The following is a 24,899-nucleotide window of genomic DNA, read 5'->3' as shown; positions in this document are numbered from 1 at the left end:
GTTGTCTTCATCTTAGTTTAGAGATTCTAAACCATCTTTTAACTTCAGTTTTCTTGGTGGCCCCAGAAATTAGAAGCTATCCCCAACAATTACTCCTTTGGGGACAACTGGGAAGGTAGGTAGCACAGCGTAGGAAAATGCCCCAGAAAGGAATCAGAGTCATGGGTTTGTCACTGATCTTGGCAAGTTATTTATTTCTCTGAGCAGCAAGTTGGTGTGGGAAATGTGTTGGAGTTAGGAGAGATCTGGGTTTGATTACTGTCTGACAATAAATACCAGTTGAATGACCTTGAGCAAGTCATTTTTGCTTTTTATAAGCCTCACTTTCCTTACCTGGAAAATAAAATGGATCACAATATTGACCTCACAGCATTGTTGTGAAGAAAGCACCTGGCCAACTCTAATGTGTGTGTTTTTTTTTTTTTTATCAGTAACCTATGAAATCACGGCTCCACTTGTTACTACTTGTGTGAGACTGGCAGTGTGGTATGGTGAACAGAGAACCAACTCTAGTCAGAGGACCTGGGTCCATATCTCACTTCTGATGCTGTGGGTGATTTTGGGCAAGGCACTTAACTTTCCTTGGTGTCAGTTTCCTCATTTGTAAAATGAATGGAAGGATGAAAGACAGCCTTTGAGGTCAGTCACAACCTCGTGTGTGTCTGTTTCCTTTTCTATAAATTGGGGATATTGGTATTACATCTCAATTTCATTGTGAAGCTCAAATAAAATAATGCATGTAAAGGCACATACATGTAAAATGCTGTAGAAACATACAGTGTTTTTTGTTTAGGAAGAACATAAGGATGGTGAGAAACAATATTAGCAGTAACAAAGATGCAGCACTGGCCAAGAAGTAGACATCTAAATCACATAAGCCAGCACAAAACTTGAAGACAACTATACCTGTATTTCTTGTTATTATCTCCTAATGTAGCCTTCTAGTTACAGAAGGCCTTGTTGGCTGTCTTCAGAAATGTTTAATTTTTAATTAAAGAAGGGGCATTCAGACAGCTTTTAAATAATGACATTTATTTTGAAAAAAAACAAAACAAAACAAAACCCAACATATAAAGCAGTGAAAACAAAATCCTGAAATTCATTTCAGTAATAAGATAAAATTACAAATAGGAAAATTCTGAAATAGGTTTTTCTTCATAAGGATCAGGCTTGAGATGATTTGGAATTTTCTCTGTCTCAGAGCTAACAGGAATATGATATGATGACAGGAAAGATAACCAAGGACTAGGTCTAAATGATTTCTCCTTGCCTAATGCCAATTAATAGATTATTTTAAGATTCCTCATTCTTTGTGTATATTAAACTGTAGACCAGGATTACAAGTAGTATGCTCAGGTATTCTTGAGACTGTTATTCTAGAAAGGGATTGTTTCTCTTCATTTAAAACTTACACTTGATAATTACTTTCTCAGTCAGCTCTCAATATGTTAACTGGGCTTTAATGTTATAGATGAAAATCTATAGTTCAGCCATTATGAAATGGTACTGAAACAATTAAAAGATAACTGAGTCAATGTTTCAAATAATCATGAATCATTTTATTACCATCACAATATTGTGTAACTGTTTCTCTGAGCAGATCAAATTCTAAATTGACTAAATTTTCTAATCCTCATATAAAAAATATTAAAAACTTAAGAACAACTGAGGAAGGGGCGCCAACTCTGAAGAGGCTACACTATGAAGAAAGCAACACTTTCTTGTACATCACTTTGTACCGAGGGACATGATCTCTTCCACAACATGATGCCATCCATGCAATAGCAAGGTATTTTATAATGGGAGTTTACCAGAGGGAAAAACACAATGCCAAGTATAGGCCACTTTAAACTGCTTAATGAAGACTTCAGGGCATATTTATATACCATAATGATTTTTTGCTATATAAAATCTAAGTCAGGTTAAAAACTAGACAAAGTTTTTTTGGTGAGCAAGGGATAAAGAAGCTGGAAAATGAATTTGGGAACTGGTTCCTTTTATTTTGATCAACATTTTAACAATTCAAATAACAATAAATCACGATAGGAAGAGGAATTTAATAAGTACTGGTTTGTAACTAGAGAGTGTGCTATTTCCCACATTCTTCTACACAGAACATAACCTGATTTACTGAGGGGACTTCTAAAGCTTGAAATTTAACACAGATGTTGGGAAAATAAAATGTCACATTTCAGTTTAAAAACAACAACAAAAAATCTAAAAATCTCTATGTGTAACTGAAATAGCTATTCAATGAGGTCTATGACTTAACCCTCCAACAAACAAAGCTCAGCCATGCTGCTATCCTAGACCTGGTACATTAATCCTCAAAGACGTTGCAGTGTCCAGGATGTGGAACAATAAGCCACAGCCAAGTAGTTAAAGCTGGCAGGAAGCAAAGAAATACCTATTTAATAAAAAGGTTCACTGGATAATAGCAACCTTTTAGCTAGAAAATGCTGAAACATTAAAAAAAAACTAACAGATGATTCTACATCTCTGCTTCTACTGCTATCCTTCTGGCTAAAGAGATTCAGATAGAATTATGTGATGTTTCATATAAAATATGTGGAAAATGGTCTATAATTCTCACATCTTCATTAGAGACATGGTTATATTATGAGCTTAACTCTGAATTATGTTCTGATATTCATGTATTGTGGAAAGACTGTTTTTGAGAGACCTCATGAAACATTGAGACATTATAGAACCAATTCTCAATTATCAATGGTATTGGTGGAATGCGTGGTGGTGGAGTATTCACACCATTCTCACTCTGTATCCTCTGGCTGGAGTGTCCTCCTTCCCTTTCTTCAATACCTTAAGTCCTAGGTGTCCTTTAAAGTTCAACTAAATGTGATTTCCCTCTTGAAATCTTCTTCAATTTTCCTTAACAACTTTTCCTCTTTGTTTGTAACTGTAATGTACTTATCTTTTAATACTATATATTATAGCTATGTCTAGGGCAGCTAGTGGTATAGTGGATAGAGTGCTGGGCCTAGAGTCAGGAAGACCTGTGTTCAAATCTGACCTCAGACACTTACTAGCTGTGTGACCCTGGGCAAGTCACTTGACCTTGTTTGCTTCAGTTTCTTCATCTGTAAAATGAGCTGAAGAAGGAAATGACAAACCACTCCAGTATCTTTGCCAAGAAAACCCAAATGAGGCCATGAAGAGTTGGACATTACTGAAAAGACTGCATAAAACAGCTATATCTATTGATTTCTTAATCTATACTAAGATGACACACTCCTTGAGAGCAAGGGATTTTGTCTAATTCAAATTTTACATTTCCAGCAGCAACTTGCACATGGTCTGAACATACTATGTACTTAATTATTTATTGCATGTATTGTGTTTTAGAGTTGGAAGGGACCTTGGTGACCCATTTGGTCTAACCTAAAACTGTAAGGAACCCTCACTATAACATCTGACAAATGGTCAACTATTCTCTGCTTGAGGACTTCCCACAAGGGGGAAAGAATCACCTTTCAAGGAAGCTCATTGCATTTTGGGGCAGCTCTGATTGTCTGCAAGTTTTCCCCTGAAATCAAGCCTAAATTTGCTTCTCTTCAATGTCTATCCATTGATGCGGGTTCTGCCCTCAGGTCAAACAAAGCATGTTTGATTCTTTTTTCACACGACAGCCCTTTAAATACCTGAACACTGTTAACATGTCTCCCTTTGAATCGTCTCTTTTCCAGGCCAAACATTACTTGTTGTCTTAACCAATCTCTACGTATGACATAGATTCAAGGCAGTTTGGCTGCCTTCCTCTAGACATTTTCCAGTTTATGTCCTTAACCTGTATCACCAAGAACTGAACACAATGCTAAAGATGTGGTCTGACTAGGACAGAGTACAGAAGGACTATCACTTCCTTATCCCCATAAATTATGTCTTTCTAATTCAGGCCAAGATTTCATTAGTTTTTTTGGCTGCCATGCCACATTGCTATCTTATATTGAGTTTACATCCATGAAAATCCCCAGATCTTTTTCATACAAACTGCTATCTCCCATTATTCCATCTTCCCACACTTATGAAGCTGATTTACATAGTAGGTGCTTAATAAATGCCTGTTGGATATATTAGCCTAACGAAGCCTTGCACTGAATAATGCAATGAACAGAGGAGAGAGGGCTGGGTGTTAAGAGATCTTAGTTCTAGGCTGGAGTAGACTAACACCAGGGCTAGAGTTGGGGGCTGATACAACCGAGCCATAAGGGCCTCTTATCATTAAGGAGTCATTATTTATGCTGTAATTCACCATGCCAAATGAGGCTTTGCGGATTATCAAACTAAAAAAAAAATGTCCCTCTTTGTCATCACATCAACCTGGTCTTAACAGTGGTGCTGCCACTAGCTAGCTGGCTGGGTTACTCTGGGTAATCCAGTGAATCTTTACATATCCCTAGTTTCTTCAGTAACAGTACCTGTCCTACATACTTAACAGATGTACAGTGAAGAAAAAATGCAATAATGCATGGTAAAGCACTCTGAAAAGTTAAAACAGGCATTATTATTTAAATGACAGCTCATCTGTGTGTGGCTTTTCTGCCAAGAAGTGATTTTAAAGAGATTAAACGGTAAAGAATTAAGCAGTTTACTCCATGAATTCAAAGTGTTGGGTGCTACCTTTTTAAAGGTTTCTCTAAGGTTTTTAAAGGGATTATAGAATAGAGAGTTGTAAGAGACCTCAGAGATGATCTAGTCCAACCTCTTCACTTAAAAGTGATACTTCAGCTATCCTGACTCTGGGATCTCTCTGATGTGGGTGTTCCACCCAGGGGCGCAGCTCACGACCCATCCAAGTCTTTTCAATCAGGTCCTGTAATAAATTTCTGCAGAGGGGCTTCACACGAAGTACTAGGAGTTGCTATCCTCAGTGCCCCCTAGAATGTACATTTGCTATCCCTCACTCCTTGCTCCATGGCCACCCCATAATATATCTATTTGATCATCTTTCATCAATCTTTTTGCTTATAATTCTTTGTTGGTAATGTGCTTCAATCATCGATATCAATCCTACAAAGCATCTTCATTGCTTGTTGTGTAACCTGCAGCTCTGATGCCTTATATTCCATAATTCATAGCCGCAGAGTACTGGGCTCTAAAATAAAAATCATTTTTTTGTTTGTTTTTGTTGTTGCCCTTCAAGGCATTTTCCTGAAGAGATCTTGGGTGCCACCCAAACCTTGGGAGGAAGCTTTAGCTGCTTTATCTATGAAACAATAGGACTGGACAAGATAGCTTTGGATCTCTTCCAGATCTAATATTTTGTGGTTTTATGATTCTAGATCCAAGGTTTAGAAGGCTGATGTTGGTGAGAAACTAGACACACTCAATATACATACAGAGTATGTATTTTCCTTGACAAGCCATCTGGATTGTGATTCTAAAAACTATTAAAAGTATCACAAGTCCACAAAAAGTTTCTAACTCTTGAAAGAGTGGGAAAGGCAAAGAAATAAGCCTCAGGAAAGAGTCTGGGTGATAAACTGAGACATTTTGTTTTGTCCCCATTTGATACTTTATATGATCTCTTTCAATTCCTTATACTCAGAGGCTCACAGAGTTAGAAGAAACCTTAAAGATGATCTTAAAGGTAGGTCATTTCTCCCTCTCCCTTTCATTCACCTGATGAGTAAACTGAGACCAAATGCTGTTAAGTACCATGCCCAAAGCCATAAAGCTAGTAAGTGGCAGACCTAGGACTTGAACCCAGGGCCTTTATTCCAAATCCAGAACTTAAAGAAAGTAAAACCTTGTGAGGATGCAGAAGAGAAGTTTTAGGATGACAGTAAAAACCTTCTCGAGAGGTGTCAATCCGAATAATGTACCTGGCCACAGGACTGCTTGGGAAGAAGGGTGAATGTTTGGATAATAAAAATTGACTGCCTTTCTTTTAAAGTATAATTTAGTTTTTAAAAATGGAGACCCAAAGAGTTAGAAGATTTCTACACTTAAAAGCTAGTATACTTAGCAAAAATTAGACATTTTGGGTTATTAGACTGAAAGGTTTATTACATATCAATGTGATCACCACTCACCCTTTCCAACTAGGACAAAGCCCTCAGCTACAGACCATTATTAGAGTAAAAAAAAATCAACAGTGATATTTTGAGGGTATATCTTCAGTAAGAAGGGAAATCCTATTAAATACCTTTGTTGGGAAATGGAAAAAGATGGTCAGCTGTGCTTTTATGGGTAGATGCTGGTACTAGGGCACTGAGGACGAGATTTTAAAGTAGAGTCCTGAACTAAGAATGATAATCAGAATGAAAAAGGTGAAAAGTGATAAAGGCCAAAGAGTAAGGATGCAAAGACAATCTCAAACAAGGTTTGAGAACTTTTTAGTTACATCACTCAAGATGATTTGTTCTTCTAACGCAAAGATTGCTCTAACCCCACAGAAACTGACTGTGGTACAAATTTTACAATGCTCTGTTCCACTAGAAATACCAAACAAGAAAGATCTGGAATCGGATATCTGTGCCAATAAAAACTCAAACTATTCCTCCCCTTCTCCCGCAAATAACTGTGGTATCTGAAAAGGGATTTTTAACATTCTTGTTGTTTCCCATAGTAGAATCAGAAATAACTGCTTCAAAATACTTCCCATTATATTTTTGAATATAATTCATTTGAATTGTTGTTAACATATCCAGAATTCACAGCTGAACCCACACTAAAACATTTCCTCTTTCAAATCAATTTGTTTATAAGGTTTAGAGCTGAAAGGGGCATGAACAATCATCTAATCCAATCCTCTCATTTTATACAGGAAACTGAGGTGTAGGGGGGTAAAGACACTTACTCCAAGTCACAAAGATTATCAGGGCCAGAATCTGAATATACATTTTCTGACTTCAGGTATGGTAACATTTAGGCCAAACTACTGGAAAATCCAATTAAGTAGTATGGAAACATTAGCTCATCATGTACTCACCATGAGAAGGTTTTCGGATGACTAGTTGAGTTTCTGCCTCAAAATATATTCTTTGTTTGGGAGTAGCCCCTCCACTTTTGGCAAGGAAACTCAAAGAATCCTAATCTAAAATGCTCAAGGTAGGAGCATAATTATTTCTATAATAACTCAAGAAAAGTTAAAGGGGAATCAAAACCAGGTTTCAACTGTTGTAATAGATAATGCCAACACAACCCTTATGATATAAAGAGGTAATTCACAGGCTGCTCTGTATGATAATAACATTAACTGCTTCTGGAAGACAGTTTCCTGAATTCACGTCTTGGTAACTTAACTAAAGAGTTAAATATTTTGAAGCTGGCTTTAGAATGCATTTGCTAAACCATCTAACCATCTAAGCTCCTGATGGTTATATTCAATTAATGACCTAAAATTGTAAAAATGAACTCAAAAAATCTTAAAGTGAAATAAATAAAAAAATAAATGCTATCTTGCACTTAAGTTCTATTGACTTTGTTTTGGTGAGAGAGAACAGAAAACTAAAAGCCTGGCTAATACATATCAAGGTGAGACTACCAAATGTTGACAAAAGACAACAGTGTTTTGCACAGAGCAGGTGATTAATAAATGTTTGCAGAATTGGGTCAAAACAAGTCAGTGGGCCCAAGCAGCTGCCCTTTAAGCCTGTATAGAACAAAAACTTTACTAAATTTGCTTTGTTACTAATATGCACAAAATAACATTAATTTTAAAAGGGCATGCAACAATTTTTGCATTTTGGCTGCAACCAGGAGAGGAGGATTCTTATACACACAAGGATACACAGTGGAATGAAGCCAAAGTGAGCTGCAATGTAGCTTGAATGCTGTGAGAGGAGCTCCAAGGTAATGACAAAGTTCTGTAGGAATGTCAGTGAAACTTCAGGAGGCTCTAACATGCACGCCAGATTTTTAAACAATTAAAAAACTGAATACTGGTGAAAGATGCTGGTCAATATCCTAGAAGATCTAAGTCTTCAAGTAAGCTTGAGAGCAATCCAACAGGAGAGAGGCACTAATCAACACACCTGATTCCTACCATGGAAGCACTCCCTGGGGAGTATGAGCTGATGGAAAGCTTCAACACCAACCAAAGTTCTGAGACACTGCCTGCTACTAGTCTGATGATATCGATTACAAACCTCAAACTAACTTCCTACTGAATGAGCTACTTGATCTGTACAATAATAGCTTTGAAAAGAGTTTCCTGGATTAGGTTCAGTCAGGATAAAAAGGCAAACTTAGAGCCCAGGATGGGCATGGGCACACTGCTTAAAAAGCATCCACACACTTAATAGAGGATACCTTGGTGTCCACTCCACCCTCAAAAGCACTAGGTAATTGTGTGTACCATTTCACACTAGACCTTAAAAGACTCTTACTTAACATAATGCTGAAATCCTTCTGACACAAACATTATAGCTGGAGAGATAGGGTTGGCTACTAAGAAAATCCCTCTCTCTCCCTGTCCCAAGTTGGTTAGGAGAAGAATACTGGCTTAACCGGTGCTTTGTCCATCATCAAAATCTCTTCCTCTGAGAGAATTTACAGGATCCTATCCTAAACACCGAAGGTTTGGAGGTTGTCATAAAACAGCTGATCTTCCTTATGTCTTCCACATCCCTCAAAGAATGCAAAAGAACTCTTTCCTTATTGTTTTTGACCACTACCTCCTCTTCCCTTTTCAAATTTGTCTGTCAAATGAGAAGTATACTTGGAATGTCTACTTAGTCCAGTTGTATTAGTTCCGTTGACCATTTGGTTACCACCAAATAAGATATTTCATGAATAGATGCCCTCATTTTCTGTATAAAATGGTCACTTTTTGCTTATATATCTATATTTTAAAGAGCAGTCACATTTAATGTTGTGAAAGATGATCTGCTTCCTTTCCCCGCCCTCTTGAGCTTTGATAAGTATCAGAGCATGCTCAAAAGAACTAGATCATATTATGTACTGCACATAAGTTCATCTATTCTCCCCAATGTATGCAGATAGAATGAATTGCAGAGGCTTTGAATCACCAGTCAACATCTCTGAGTGTCCTATTCCTCATTAGCCAATGCATACCAAAGAAGAATGGCAGAGAAGGGTTATTATTATTGCAGTTTTCTTTCATTGTTGAAGCCCTGGGCTAGTAAAGGCTGTAGCTTCCCAGCTGTGGAGTTAAGGTTTGCCAGCTGTGTGTTGCTGCAGTACTAAAGAGACGGCTTTACAGCCTGTCACCTCCTCAGGCAGACAGCCCTCCTGGTCTCGTAGGGTGGGGTCAGCTCCACACTTCAGCAGCAGTTCCACAATGTCTAAGAACTCACAGGCAGAGGCTAAAGAGAAAAAAAGGTTAGTATGATATGAATGGAAAACTACAATATCTCATTAGTAGTGATAATCAAAAAGTCATAATGTATTACAATGTTTACTATTATAGTGCTGTAAGATTATAGTGTCATAATTCTGACAAATAGTACGTTTGAATACTCAAGAGTTAGAAAAAATTTAGTTTGTTCATTGCCTTGAGAGGGATATACAAATATTTAGCACATTTCAGAGAATTACACACATTCAGTTGTAGGGGATCTCAGAAGTCATTTATTCTGACCTGTATCCAAACAAGAATGAGAAAGATATTTAATTGTGAACATGTGGATTTTAACTTAGTGGTTAAATATATGTAATAACTTTATTTCAGTGGTCCATTTTATGGCACCCATGCCATAGACTGCCTATGACTCATCTAGAAAGTTTCATGTTGTTTGTTCTGTGTCTAAACAGCTCAGATTTGCTAATGAATTCTGATTAATCTGTTTCATCATAATGGCCATCTGGGTCAAAGCAGTATTTCAGGTAGATTCTTTCCATGCAGGGAAAATGAGTATGCAAGGACCATGTGGAATGTGGAAATTTCCCAACTGTGCCCTTCAGAAGATGCATTTATAAGGCTGAAAAAAAAAAACCCCAAACAACCCAACCCCTTAACAGGCATAAACTATTAATATCAGTTATTAAACCTTCCACTTACATTTTTGGCTACAGTTTGTATTCATCTACTCTTGGACTTTTAAATGATTTTATAATGACATTCCCTTTTTCCCTCTGCTGGTGTGCTATCTTAGGTAAGGAGCAAAACTATTTCCCTGACCATTCAGAGTTCTCCCTTCCTGGAATCTTCAAACTTACTTTTGGTTGTAGGGCCTGGTAGCTACTTATTGGGGGTACCTGACTTTTAAAGCCACACTTTCGAGGTATTTTCCATCTGCACACACTGCCCTCCTCAGTCAGTTTTGATGATTCTTCAAATGGCAGAGAAAGAAGAACAGGATTAGGGTAAACCCAGAGGTGTCTGTCTGTCTCTCTCTCCGGTCCACCAAAGTCATCTACATGCTGACCTCAAGAAGATCTCATTGTAATAGAGAAGACAACATGCAAAAAGCTATAGGCATACCAGGTATATGCAGAGTAAATGCAAGGTAATCTCAGCATGAAGGTACTAGCAGTGGTGGTGGTAATGGGAACCAATGGCATTAAACCGAGTCCCAAACAAAAGACTGTCACTTGGCATGCAAAAGAATAAAGTTAAAGATACATTGTCTGATAGTCACTATGAGAAGAAAAAAATGACTAATTTTTTCTTCATATAAATAGCTATGTGAATCTATATCATGAGCAATAATCATCTGACCTTCCTATTGTTACTATAATGAAAATGTTTCTGGCTGTCAATCTCTACTTCAGTGAAACATCTGGATATGCTTCAATAAAATCAAGTCCTTTCACCCATCAACAAAGGAAGACTGTGCCTACCATATTAATCTGTAATCCCAAATAATAATAACCAAGACATTTCAGGTCAGATTTTGTTCAATCCTACTTTGAGACTGGACATGATCTGCTACTGCGATTTGACAAATATTTGTTACTAATGAAGATAAAACCCACTTAGCTTCCCAAAGATGAGGAGCATCATTATGATAGAAACTACTTTATGGGAGGTGCGATGTAATCTTTGCATACCTATGTTTGTATGGAACTTGACCTTCTAAATAACATGCCTGTTGGCAGGAATGAATAAAATTTAAGATCAAATCTGTCAAATCTAACCTAATCTGAATAAAACATTTAAATACAGAATTTAAGGTATGGATAAAGATCACAGTATGTCTTCAGTCAGAGATATAGTATAATCACAGGGAATGCCTACTATGTGTCACCTTTATTAAAATGCTGTTTGTGTTTACAGAAAGAGGAAAAACAGTAAATTGAAGAGATGAAGTAAAGGAAATGAAAAGAAGTCAAGATTCTTTAGCCTAGTACTTTGACAAGATGAAGAATCCCCTAATGGGAATACTCTACTGGAAGATGGTAAAGTGGTGAGTGAAGGAAGAATCTGAAAGGTAATTCCTAGAATCTTTGACATAGAATCATCCAACTGGCCCCTACTATACATTGCTTTTCACTGTTACATAATTTTTTTTATCTATTTATGTCTTATTTTTCTATTTAGACTATAAGATCCTTGAAGGCAGAGGTCACGTCTTATGGCTTTTTGTATCCCCCACAACACTCAGCATAGTCTTGGGCATTTAGCAGGTGATCATTAAATACTTGTTGACTAATATCTGCATCTTCAGTTAAACACAGGGACAAACTATTTTAAATGTGACTCATGAACTTCCCACTCTCTCAAAACAAACCCAAAAAAGGGCAAGGTGCAGATAGGAGAAGTGTGCTAAGAGGGAAAATGGGTTGAATTCTATATGAAAACAATGAGGAAATGTGTTGGTGCTCACACTGTGCTGGGAAATCCAAAAATGGTCATCAGCCCATCTCGGAAAAGCTTGAAAAAGTCTCTAGGGATTAGAACAGCTGCTGAATTTATGGTACCCTGGGAACCTCTATTTGTCAAGTGCCAGAGAGGCAGCCCTGACACTGGCACAGGTGAAGATGAATTTTCATTCAGCACAGTTTGCCTTCTGACTCCATTAATCCTCAGGGTTTTGATGATGAATTTCTTTCTTTCTTTTTTAAAAATTTTTATTTATTTTCACTCTAATGTCTCCTCCCACTGCCCTGAAACAGCATGGAAGGAGCAGAACAGATGGTGCTTTACAGGGAAGATAGAGAGCCCATGAGGATACAAAGCCAGCCCACTCTGAAATCACATGACTACATGTGCAAGGAAAAGCCTTGATTTCCTCTGGGAGACATAGAAGCAATGATGTTAGTATTCCCGGTGGAGAAGGGGGAGGGGGAAAAGACTAACAGGCCATTTATGACGAAGATCACATTCATACCGATCAACTCTTCAAAGAGGACCATATTTAATCATAAAATAACAGAAGCACCAATTCCTGAAGGTCAGTGAATGCTAAAGTATAATGGAGGCAAACAGGTGCTGTAGTATGTTGCTACCTAATGTCCATGTGGTATGAACTGGTAAGGACATATGATAGTAGAATACTGGCCTCTATTTAGCCCTTCTATTGGATCTGACCCCAGCTTTAATTGGAAGGGACCAGTATTTACAACCCGTCTAAGGATGGAGTTTGACACCTGCTGTAATCACAAAAACTGTCATCACAAGGACAGCTGTCAGACCAAACTGTAATGAATAAAAAAAGAATGGATAGATCCTAAAGAAATCCCCAGCATCTCACTGTTCTCACTCACTGGACTGAACCATATTTATAGTTATAATAAAGTTCCCAAAATAGTTAAGTACATTGAAATAAAATTAAATCAAATCAGTAAATGTACACTGAATAGCTAAAAAAGGGTCTGGGGTAGGTATAGTAAAGGTGGATATTAACCTAGTAAATCAAAGGGTATTTTGTTTTAGTTTAACTTAATGGAAAAATGAATTACTTTTAAAGTAGTTATTATGTAATCTATGTAATTTCATTGTAAGAGGCATTTTTAAAATGAGTACTTTCACTTTTTAAAAAGTTACTCTTAAGTATTTGCTATGTTATCAATAGTTCAACAAATTATACCGTTTCAGTGTCTACCTATCTTAATTATTAGTGTTATCACATTTGTCTTCCATACAATGATTACTAAAACTACTTTGAAAGACAACCACAGAGGCTGTATCTATCAATGAATCATTTGGGGTGTAAGATTCCTGAAATGGAATAATTTTTTACAATGACAATACATTCAATGCACAGGAAATAGAATGCAAATAAGTACATGAGCATGGAGAAGGATATGATGCATGTGTGCGCGCACGCACGCGCACACACACACACACACACACACACACACACACCCTCTCTCTCTCTCTCTCTATCAATAGACTTGAAAAACAGCCATTACTTGACCAAGATGATCAGTGAGTATAAAAGAATTTGGGTTTGCATTTAATTTTACTATTGTACCCATGTACCACCCATAGGGAGAATGTAATGTTTAAAAACTGGTGGGATAGTGAGTTTTTTTGTATTACTCATAAGATTATCTACCATGGGGATTATCTATGACAAATATTTAATCCTGAGCTGACTTCTCCTTACAACCCAGCAGGCTCCAGAGTTGCTTTTCCTCATTGTCCAGCTGGTGTATGCCCAGGGAATTCAAAGTAATTTTAATATCCATCCAAACAAAATATAATTAAGGAGGCAGGTCATATGTGTAAAAATTGTATAATGCATTTCAAAGTCAAACAGAAATGACATTTGAATTATCTATTGTTTTGAACTGTCACTACCACTGCTCCCCCCTTCCAATAATATAGGATATATATATATACACACACACACACACACACACACACACACACACACACACACACATACACACACACACACACGTTAAATTGTAGGACTCAGCCCTAAATTAAGATTATTTTTTGGAAAGGAAAATACAAAACACATAAGCATGCACTGCAAAATTCCAAGAAAATGACCATACAACACAACTGAGAATGTATTTACATTTCTTTCATTTCACATAAAGATTCTTTTTCATTCTTATCAATATTTTATCTGTCATTATTATTACTTTCTTCTCAACAGTAGCTAGCATTTATATAGTACTTTAAAGTTTACAAAGCACTTTATATTTATCTTAATTGATCTTCACAAACTTCTATCAAGCAGTTTATATTATTATCTTCATTTTACAGGTGAGGACACTGAGGCTATGAGGGTAAGTGACTTGGCTAGAGGCTTAAGTAAGAGTGAGGCAGGATATAAACTCAAGTATTTCTGACTCTCAAGTCTAACGTGCAATATACATTTGGCACCTAGCCAAATAAAACTTTTTTATGAGCCAGATTTAGTGGAAGGACAGCCTGTATTCAGATATGCTACATGATCCCATATTCATGTTTGAAGCATGCAACTCATCTCTAGAACTGCACACTGTCTCTTCTCTCACAAGGCCTGTGCAATCTGGGCAGGAAGTAGGATGTGAACAGACAGGACAGAAGGATGTTCTCACCTTAAGCAGTGAGTGTAGGGACATATCTAAAGCAGGGCAACAAGTCTGAAACTGAGCCTTTCCCTCTAGATTTCCCCATTTCTGACGAGGACACCACTCTGGGTAAGTAATTTTTGACTCCTTTTCCTCCTCTGTCATAGTCAATCAGCTACCAAGTCTCGTTGATTCTAGCAGTACATCTCTCCCTCCCACCAACATGGCCACCTACTTTAGACTTTAGGTCTTTGTTAACTTTTGTAATAATGATAATGGTGGTAATAATAATAATAGCAATAGTTAGCATTTATACAGCACCTCCTAGGCACTGTGCTAAACACTCTGCAAATATTTCATCTGAGCCTCACAACAACTCTGAGAAGCAGGTGCTATTTTTATCCACATTTTATAGATGAAGAAAGTGAGGCAAACAAGGAGGAAGTGATTTGCCCAAGGTCACACAGCTAGTAAGTGTATGAGGCTGGATTTGAACTGTCTTCTTGACTCCAAGCTCAGCATTCTATACATTGTACCATCTAGCTATCTCAATTTGTCTGAACTATTTTTAAAAACCTTCTAATTAACTTCCTTATTTATAGTTTTTGTTCTAATTCATTCTCCATTCAACTGCCAAATGAATTTTCCTCAAGCATCAGTCCATGTCACCTTACCATTCAATAAACCAGTGGCTTTCTCTTACCTACAGGATCAAATACAAAGTCCTCTGTCTGCCATTTAAAGCTCTTTAAAACCTGGTCCTTTCTTATTTTTCCAGTGTTCTAAAGTCTTACTCCCTTTTGCGCACTCTAGGGATTGTGACACTGGCATTCTTGCTGTTCCTCAAGAGTTAACTCAAATCTCACTTTCTGTCAAAAGCTTTTCCCCATTCCTTGGCTAATACTTTTCCTCTGAGATTACCTTCCATCTATTCCATCTTACCTATTTACATATTGTTTTCCCCATTAAAATGGAAGCACCCTGAGGAAAGGGAATGTTTTTATCTTTCTTTATATGTCCCGAGCTTAGTACACTGTCCGGAATGTAATAAGTGCTTAAATCATGGTACACCCCTACTCAAAATGTTTAATTGTGTTTCTATTAACTATAAGATAAAATGCAAACTCCTGAGGCTGACATTTAAAGGCCTCCAGCCAAATGAAGCCATGAGCTTGTTCTTGAACTTGACATGCCAAGTTCTGCCTTTACTTACTGCACACAGCGTGACCCCTGGGCCTAGAATGTTCTCTCTCTCTCTCTCTCTCACACACACACACACACACACACACACACACACACACACACACACACACACACGATCTGCCTTCCAGGATCAGCTCAAGTGCTAGCTCCTCAGTGAAATCTTCACAGACCCCCTTCTATCTCCTCAAATTATTTTGTATTCACTTATCTGTACACCTATTGTATCCTCCAGTGGAGTATCAGTTCCTTGAAGGGAAGGGTTATCTCAGTTTTGTCTTTGTGCCCCCTGGAACTGGCACGGAGAAAGTGCCAAATCAATGCTTTTTTTTTTTAACTGAATTTGCATTCCTGGCATCTATTATAGTGCCTTTAATATACAGAAGTCACTTAAGGAACACTGAGATGCTCCAAAAATATCTGAACTGAATTGGCAGGGGTCTTCTTCCCTCTGGAAATGCTTTCTTATATTCCCTTTATGAAAAACAGAGATGGCTTCTTAGGATCAGGTAGTAAGAAAAGGCATCCACTTCTTCTGGCAGGGTACACTCTTTAAGAACTGTAATGATAAAATATGTATCCCTGAATTTAGGATTTGGAGGCATCATTAAACTCGAAGAGTTTCTCTTTTTCTTCTTTTCTGATTCTCTTAAGTTATTAGATTTATGCTTTATTACGCTGAAACACTTGGTAATTATTACCATTAGAAACCAGTTGGAGCTCATCTAATCCAGCAATAATCTGGGCAGTTAATATTTCTCCCCTAAGGTACTCTTTTCTTCCCAGGGCTCTATTTAGCCTGTGATCTTCCTCCTTTTCAGTATCTTTGCTATGTGTCTGTTGCGTTTGGCTGGTAGGATTCTATGTAAAAGTGAAAGGCTATCTTGCAGGTTAGAAGTTCTCAAATCCTCTCTGGACTTTGCTGGCTGGCTCCAGGTTCAGGCATTATCAGACAGAATATAAAGTGTCTGAGTTTCAGAATCTGGATATAAATGACAGAATAAAATCCAACACAATGGGAAGAAAAGAGTGCAAAAAGAATGTGATGGGAAGGATATGCCAATGGAATTTGATGGCTTTTTGTTTTCTAAACTATGGGTTTTGGTGAAATATTGTGGTTAGGTTATGTTAAAACTAGCTGTCATTTGGAATTTTTATCCTTAACATATTTCTTATTTAATAGTGACAGAAGGAAGTTAATGCCAGTGCCTTCTCTCAGAGATTATTCTTGTTTGTCTTATTTTTACATTGTTTTTTACATTCTGTTTCCCCTATTAGATTGTAAACTCTTTGAGGGCAGGGACTATTTTGCCTTTCTTTGTATCCCCAGTGCTTAGCACAGTCCCTGGCACATATAGGTACTAAATAAATGTTTTCTGACTTGGCAACAGGGTAGGTGACCATTTTTATGCATGCTCAAAAGCCAGGGACACTGGGGAGGAGTGGGAGAGTAGGGGGAGACCTGCGGCCTACAGGCCACATGTAGCCCTCTAGGTCCTCAGGTTCAGCCCTATTATTGAATCCAAATTTCACAGAACAAATCCCCTTAATAAAAGGATTTGTTCTGTAAAACTTGGAGTCAGGCAAAAGGCTGCATCCAAGGGCTAGAAAGCCATTTATGGCCTGGGGGCTGCAAGTTCCCCATGTGGGTTAGACAATAGCCAGCAACAGGGTGTCTTCAGGAACTGCTTCAGCAGAAATGTCACACCCACATGCTTCCCCACTGGCCCTTCTCTTCCTGCTGGAGACAGTACTCACACTCTGCAGAGTGGTAAACACTTTGGGATGTGTATATAGGGAAGGTATATGAAAATCATATTCTTTTCTCTCTCCAAATAAACCTGTAGAGGGAATTCCGTGTAAGGTTTATAGGAGTCTGCTTTTTAAACTTGAGGTGGGAGAACTGGATCCAATGATGTTTTCCTCCACTGAAGTCTTACCCCAATGCCTCATGGCTGGTGGTAACCCTGGTTTTCAAAAACAACATCCTCCCCAAGCTGGATAGGCTTTACGTATGATCCTGGGAGAATCAGTATGTCTATCATTCGAGGACTGGCCCAGCTAAATTCAGAGAGGTTCAACACCAGAAGGGGTACCATTAAGTGGTGAATTTGTTGGCTTTATCTATCCATGAAGATCATTTCCTAAGGCATGAAGGGGTTATGATCTACATTGTCAGAGGGAGTAACCACCCTGATGAAATCAAGGATCCTTACAACAGTGAAACATACTATAACCGGTACATGCTAGTTCATCTCTCAGAAGTCTGAGGAGCATTTAGTGACATTTAAATTTGATTTTTCATATCATGTACTGGCTAAGGTACGTAGATGGGAAAAGTCAGAGCAGTGGACAAAGAAAGGGCACCTGGGGACTTTGTGATGATTACAGATGAATGGCAATACAGGCCTGGCATGCTTATAATGGAATCTGTGAATCTCTTATCCTGGACTTAGTCATTTTTAGTCCAGAGGCTTTTGTACTGGTGGTCATGCATCTTTCCTTCTCACACTTAAGCGAATCTTCAAATGGCAGCACATAGAGCTGAAATACAAAAACTATGCTATAGGAAGATCCTTTCCACATGTTCTCTAACTATAAAGGTGAAGGAGGACTTCAGGAGCCCCCATATCTACTGCTTAGAGTTCTTTAAGTTTTACTGGAATATCCAGGGAAGCCTTGATTTCATTCCTGCTATTTATTTATGAAAAGTCCAAGGGCTGCAGATTTATAGGGAATTTCAAGAACTCCTGTAAGGATAACATTTCCCCACTCCATCTCCACATTTTCTAAGCTCCACAGTTTAGGTGCAAGAATTGGACATACTCAGTTATTTTTCCATGGTTCAGCATTGGATTTCCTGTGGTCCACTATAATGGAGAGGTGCATTTTGGATCAAAATCTCCTTTCTAGCATCTTCTGGGATTTAGGAGTTCTTCTGCTAAATACTAACTCTAACTCTTATTTTAAATTATTTTAGATTGAAATCCTTCCCAGTAAGGCATGTAAATTGTTGGTTTCAATTTACCTCTATATAAACTGAAAAAAAAAATCCTTACCAATTTGCGGGAGTTAAAAATAATATATGTGAAATCCCCTGAAGGTAAAAATGCTATGTTAGCATTACTACACCGCGGTTATTGACTTATCTTAATTATTCAGTATTTTGCCAAAAATGTTAAAAGTGGGTCCAATTAAATAAGAGAGATGATCATTGTTGCTATCTTAAATCAGTTGTTTGTTTTAGTTTCAAAAGGCATGAAGTCTAAAAATATGTTATATTTTATCATGTAATTAAAGCATGGAAAAACAATAAGGTAGTTTAGAGAAATCTGTAGTCATGTTTATTTACTACAAAGAAACATCTAAAATTTCAATAACATTAATAAACTAACATCACAGTGACTGATTAAATATGAATTAGATTTAAGAGGAAAGGCAGTGTGGTATGGTAGGTAGAAGTTCAGCTGTGGAATCAGGAAGACCTGGGTTCATCTGCCTCCAGAACACACTATATAAAAGCTTGGGACGAGTCAATTAACCTGTCAGTTCCCCAGGCTAATCTCTAAGACTATAATGTACTGATCTACACTGATGGAGGGTTTTCCATATCAGAGTTATTTGCAGGGATGAAATCACAAACATGGATTCCCTCCTCTATCCCCTACCCCCATAAGGTGTGAGAAGTTTCTCTTACTTTGAACTAACAGTAAAAGAATACCTAAGATGAGTAAGAACATCTTTGCAGTCGCTCCTGCAGAAAAGCCATGCTTTTCTATATATTTGACATTTTCTGTTCTTTCCCACTTTCCCCTCTAAGATTTGAAAAATGTATCCATTAGTATGACCATGCAAATATCTCTTTTTTAGCCTAGGTCTAATTCCACAGTCAAAGGAGAAAAGATCTAGGATGGGCTGGACCTGCAATCTCACTGGCACAGGGAATTCCCGAGTAAGGGAATCCCCAGCACCTTCCTCCCAGAGCACTGAGGGGCGAAGCGATTTGTTCACAGTAACACAGCTAGCACACATAAGTGACAGTACTCAAACTCAGGTCTTTCTGCCTTTAAGCTCAGCTCTCTAGTCACTATGCTATGCTGTCTCTCCGAAGACAAAGAACAGTATCAATCACAATTCTAGAACATTTATCAATAGCTTACCATAATGTAGTGCTGTCTGGCCTTCATTATCCTACAAAGAAAGGAAATAACACACTTTAGAATTCCAAGCAAGTGATATGTTCAGTCATCTATCAGTCATGTCTGACTCTTCGTGACCCTATTTGGGGTTTTCTTGGCAAAGATAGTGGAGTGGTTTGCCATTTCCTTCTCCAGCTCATTTTACAGATGAGGAAACTGAGGCAAACAGGGTTAAGGGACTTGCCCAGGGTGCTAGCTGACACAAAGCTAATAAGTGTCTGAGGCCAGATTTGAACTCAGGAAGATGATTAAAATGTTTTTAAAAACAAACAAACAAACAAAACAAGTCCAGTGATAGGGAAACAACGTTTCAGTCAGCTTTCCCCCCTCTATTGTTGTTTGGTTAAGATGTCTTGCTTATTAGCAAAAATGGTCGATCCCAGAACTTTAGCAGCATGCGGTAAGGAGAAGTTCCAGCATGCGTGATGGTATGCTGATGTGCTCCTATATCAGAGCCAGGTAAGATGGGAGCAGGGAACATTCAGTGCAAAGATAAAATGGCAAAATGCTGAAGAGGCAGATTGTCAGATAAATAATTTCAAACACTTTCATAGCATGTACTTGATTGTTACACAGACCTCCAAGCTTAAAACTCCTAACCTTGCTTTACATTTCCATCTTAGCCCTTGGATTTGGCAGTTCCTGAGAAATGCTGATGCATCATCCAGCACAACTGTGATTTATGTTTGCATTTTGAATTGTACCCCTTTTTCCCCAGGAGGGGTTCTGCCTTCAGATCCAATTATATCTCTAACCATGGAAAATCCAACCCCTTGTGGAAAGAAAGGCTAACAATTGGGTGCTTTTACTGTTTTAAGCTGTTAGTGAATGGCTATAATACGTGAGTAAGTAACTACAAAAACCAAGTATATATGTTCCAAGATTCACAGCCACATAGCATCACTGGGAGAACAAAGGCATTAAAAAGATGGGTTTTTCTGTTAGGGAGTCATGTTTAAAAAAAAGATGAGCCTCTGTTTCAGGGAGAAATTTAGGATCATTAAAAACACTGAAGGGGAGCCATGATCTTATGAGTCTGAGCCTTTAGATTAAAAAAAAGCCGATATGTTTAGTAACTATGAAACCCTGGGAAAGTCACAAAAATCACAGAATTTTAGAAATGGAAAGATCTCACCTAACAAATAGTATCCAGCCTCTACTAAAAGACATACAATGAGGGGGAACTCACTAACACTCTCAAAGCAAACCTATTTAACTTTTGAATAGTTCCAATTTTTTTTCCTGACAAAGTCTAAATTTTTACTATATTACCATAGGAATATCTTATGAGGTAGGGAAAAAGGCAACAATATTTATACAGAGGAACAAAAGATCAAGAATCTTAAAGAGTAATAATGAAAAAAAAAACCAAAACCAGTGGGAAGGAAGTGTGGAGTGTCTCAGTCTACCAGATCTCAAACTATACCACAAAGCAGCAAAACATTAAAACAATTTGGGACTGCTTAAAAAGGTAAGAAGTTGATCAGTGGGATAGATTAGGCCTACAACACAGAAAGAAACATGGTACCACAGTCTTTGATAAACCCAAAGACCTGATTACTGGAGAAAGGACTCACTATTTGACAAAAACTGCTAAGAAAACTGGACAGCAGTCTGCAGATGTTGAGTTTAGACTAAGATCTCATACCATTTACTAACATCACCATCACCTAGCATTTGATACAGTGCATTAAGGATTGCAAATCATTTTTAAAATGCTATCTCATTTTATCTTGACAACTTGGGGAGGTAGATGCTATTATTACCTCCATTTTTACAGATAAGGAACTGAAGCACACAAGGTTAAGTGACTTGCCCAGGGTTACATAGCTAGTAAGTCTGAGGCTGGATTTGAACTCAGGTCTCCCTGACTCTAAGTCCAGTGCACTACATCCACTGCATCATTCATCTAATTTTCACCAAGATAAGTTCCAAATGGATACATGAGACCTAGAAATAAAAAGGTTATATCATAAAGAAATTAGAGGACAAAGGAATATACTACCTTTGAGATGTATCAATAGTAGAGAAGTTCAGAAGAAACAAGTGATAGAGGTCACCCAAATTAAAGAGTTTGATGATATAAAATTTAAAAGTACTTGTACAAACACCTTAAAATGAGAAGGCAAACAAGTAAACAGGAAAAAAAAATCTTTGCAGTCAGTTTCTCTGATGAAAGTCTCATATCCAAGGTATATAAGAAATTGATTCATGGCTACAAAACTATGGGCCATTCCACAACAGAAGAATTGTCAATGGATACGAACAGGTAATTTTCAAAGGAAGAAATCTAAGCTACCAACAAAGCATATGAAATAATGCTCCAAATCAACAATAATTAGAGAAATGCAAATGAAAGCAACTTTAAAGTTCTACCTCATACTCATCAGACTGGCAAAGATTCCAAAAAAAGAAGATGCCAAATGCTGGAGGGGCTGCAGGAAAACAGACTAGTAACTGCTGGTGGGAATGTGAACTAGCATAGCCACTCTGAAAGCAATTTGGAACTATGTCCCAAAACTTAGTAAAACTGTGTCTATACCTTTTTTGACCCAGCTATACCACTATTAGGCTGTTATACCAAAGAGATCAAAAGAAGAGGAAAAGGATCTCTGTGTATGGAAATATTTACAGCAGTCCAATTTCTTAGCCCAAATTGGAATTAGCCCAAAATTGGAAACTGAGGAACACTGCCCTCCTCTTGGGGAAAGGCTAAACAAGTTATGGTATATGAATGTGATGGAATACTACTATGCCATAAGAAATGAGATTCTGAGAAATCTGGAAAAACTTGTATGAAGCAACGCAGAGTCAAGTGAGAAGAACTAGAATAATATATAACATGAAAATAATACTTGGAAAAAAAACAAGTTTAAAAGACTTTAGAACTCATCAATAGAAAGATAAGCCCTGAGACTAGAAGACTAAAGATGAAATATGTCACTTACCTCTTGGCAGAATGGTGATGAACTTAAAATTGAGAGACAGAGAGAGTGAGAGAGAGAGAGAGAGAGAGAGAGAGAGAGAGAGAGAGAGAGAGAGAGAGAGAAATATACACGTTTTCAGGAGTGACCAGTTTGGTAATTGATTTTGCTGGGCTATGCATGTTCATGATTAGAAATTTATCTATCTATCTTTGTTCAATGAGGACGTCACAGGAGGGGCAGATTACAAATGCATGTAAAAATAAATAAATTTTCAAAAAAATCTAAGTGTTTCTTTGCAACTTCCACTAACTGTTCCTGATTTTATCTTCTTGGGCCAAACAGGGCAAGTGTAATTCCCTTTCACATGACAGTCCTTCAAATACTTGAACAGCTAGCCTCTCTCTAGTCCCTTTCCCCTCCCCCTGCTTTCTTTTCTCCAGCTGAAAACTAAACATCCTTTGGTTCCTTTATATGATACTCTTGGGCTCAAGGTCCTTCATCATTTTGATTGCCTTCTTCTGGGCACTCTCCAGCTTATTAATATGCTTTTTTAAACGCTACCCCTCAGAACTGAATACAATACTTCAAACATGGTCTGGCCAAGTCTTTCAATGCAGCTGAAGACAACATTAACTTTTTCAGCTGCCATATCACAGTGAATGAAGGAATGAAAAAACATTTATTAAATGATTACTATATGCCAAGCACCGTGCTAAATGTTGGGGATATAGACAGAAAAACAAGACAGTCCTTGCTCTACATTCTAATGGGGAGAAAACACATATAGCAAGTTTCAGGTGAAATCAGATGGAAAGGCCCTTGGTTCTTATGATGCCTCAGCAAAATAGATGGTAATGCATCTTCTTTCATGTCATTTTCATTAATTAAACAATTATCTTTGATGAGATACTTTGATAGTGAGTGTGTTCCCTTCTAGTTCCTCAATAGCTGTTGTCTGTCTTTAAGTTCTTAAAGAGGACCATGACATCAGGGGGGTGATGCCATGACATTCAAGGGAACTGTATTTAAGTAAGGGAGGGCCGTGCAAGGTCACCAGCCTCACTTTTTTCTTTGGAGCCATCTGGTTCCAGTAGCCAGATACAGATCAGGATGACTGGAGATGGCCTCCTCTTCAGTAGGTATGGCTCCATCAAATGCAGTGCTCAATGACTAATACTGAATCTGTGTGCATAGTAAACACTAGATCTCCTAGATCTTTTTTAGACAAACGTTTACTGCTACGTAACCAGGTCTTCTCCATCCCGTGCTTGTGAAGTTCACTTTTTTCATCCATGCATAAAACATTACCTTTATCCCTACTGAATTTCATCTTTCAAATGCTCATCATTCATCACCACTTGAGCTCTTCAATAGTCTCATAATTGTTTTCCCTACCTCAAAGTCTCTCTTCTAAAGCACAGGTCTGACTATAACTCTTCTATCTGGCAATTAAAGCCTTTTACCACCTGACTCCCATATGCCTTTCCAGTCTTATTCCACTTCATACACTTTTTAGTACGACAAAACTGTAATTCTTGCTGTTCCTCCCACATGACACCTCATCTCCCAACTACAGGCCTTTGTACAAGCTATCCCACATTCTCTCTTCACTTCTCCTCTTAGAATCCCTAGTTTCCTTCAAAGGTCAGTTCATGTTACCTCCTACAGAAGGCCTCTCCTCACACCTCCAGCTATTGGTACCTCACTGCCACCATTATTTTTATTTATTTGCATATATTTTGCAAACATATTTTGGTTATTTCCCAGAGAGAATGTAAGCTCCTTAATGCAGGAACAATTTCATTTTTGTCTCTGTATCCCCAAATACCTGGTGCTATGCTTGGCACACAGTAGGTTCTTAATAAATACTTACTAATTGATAGATTGATCTTCTTATAGCCAGCTCAGCATTCTAGGATGTCAAAATCTATTTGGATCCTGACTTTTGTCATCCAGTGTTTTAACTATCCCTCCCAACTTTGAGGAATCTTCAAATTTAATGAGTATGCCATCTATCCTTTTATTTAAGAAACTAATAAGAATCCTAAACAGCACAGATTCCTGGGGTACTCTATTGGAAACCTCTTGCCATGTTGATACTGAACCATAATGACCATTCCTTTGAGTCTGGCCATTCAACCAGTGTCAAATCAATCTAAACGTATTAGTCTTGTCCATGTCTCTTCACTTTTTC

At 37.8% G+C, this 24,899-nt stretch overlaps 1 protein-coding gene across 1 annotated transcript in view; it reads right to left on the bottom strand.

Annotated features, from left to right (window-relative positions):
• Window positions 1–1,975: 1,975 nt before the first annotated feature.
• The window catches only part of ACBD6 (acyl-CoA binding domain containing 6), a 226,752-nt gene continuing 203,828 nt past the window's right edge, over window positions 1,976–24,899 (bottom strand). The window contains 2 exon segments of the mRNA XM_020984281.2: window positions 1,976–9,290; window positions 19,740–19,770. Of these exon segments, the coding sequence (XP_020839940.2) occupies window positions 9,136–9,290; window positions 19,740–19,770 (186 nt within the window). The 3' untranslated portion in view covers window positions 1,976–9,135.

Source organism: Phascolarctos cinereus, unplaced genomic scaffold (genome assembly GCF_003287225.1).
Source record: "Phascolarctos cinereus isolate Bilbo 61053 unplaced genomic scaffold, phaCin_HiC Scaffold_5;HRSCAF=322, whole genome shotgun sequence".
NCBI classification, from domain to species: Eukaryota; Metazoa; Chordata; class Mammalia; order Diprotodontia; family Phascolarctidae; genus Phascolarctos; species Phascolarctos cinereus.
This window is presented reverse-complemented; position numbering and strand designations above follow the sequence as displayed.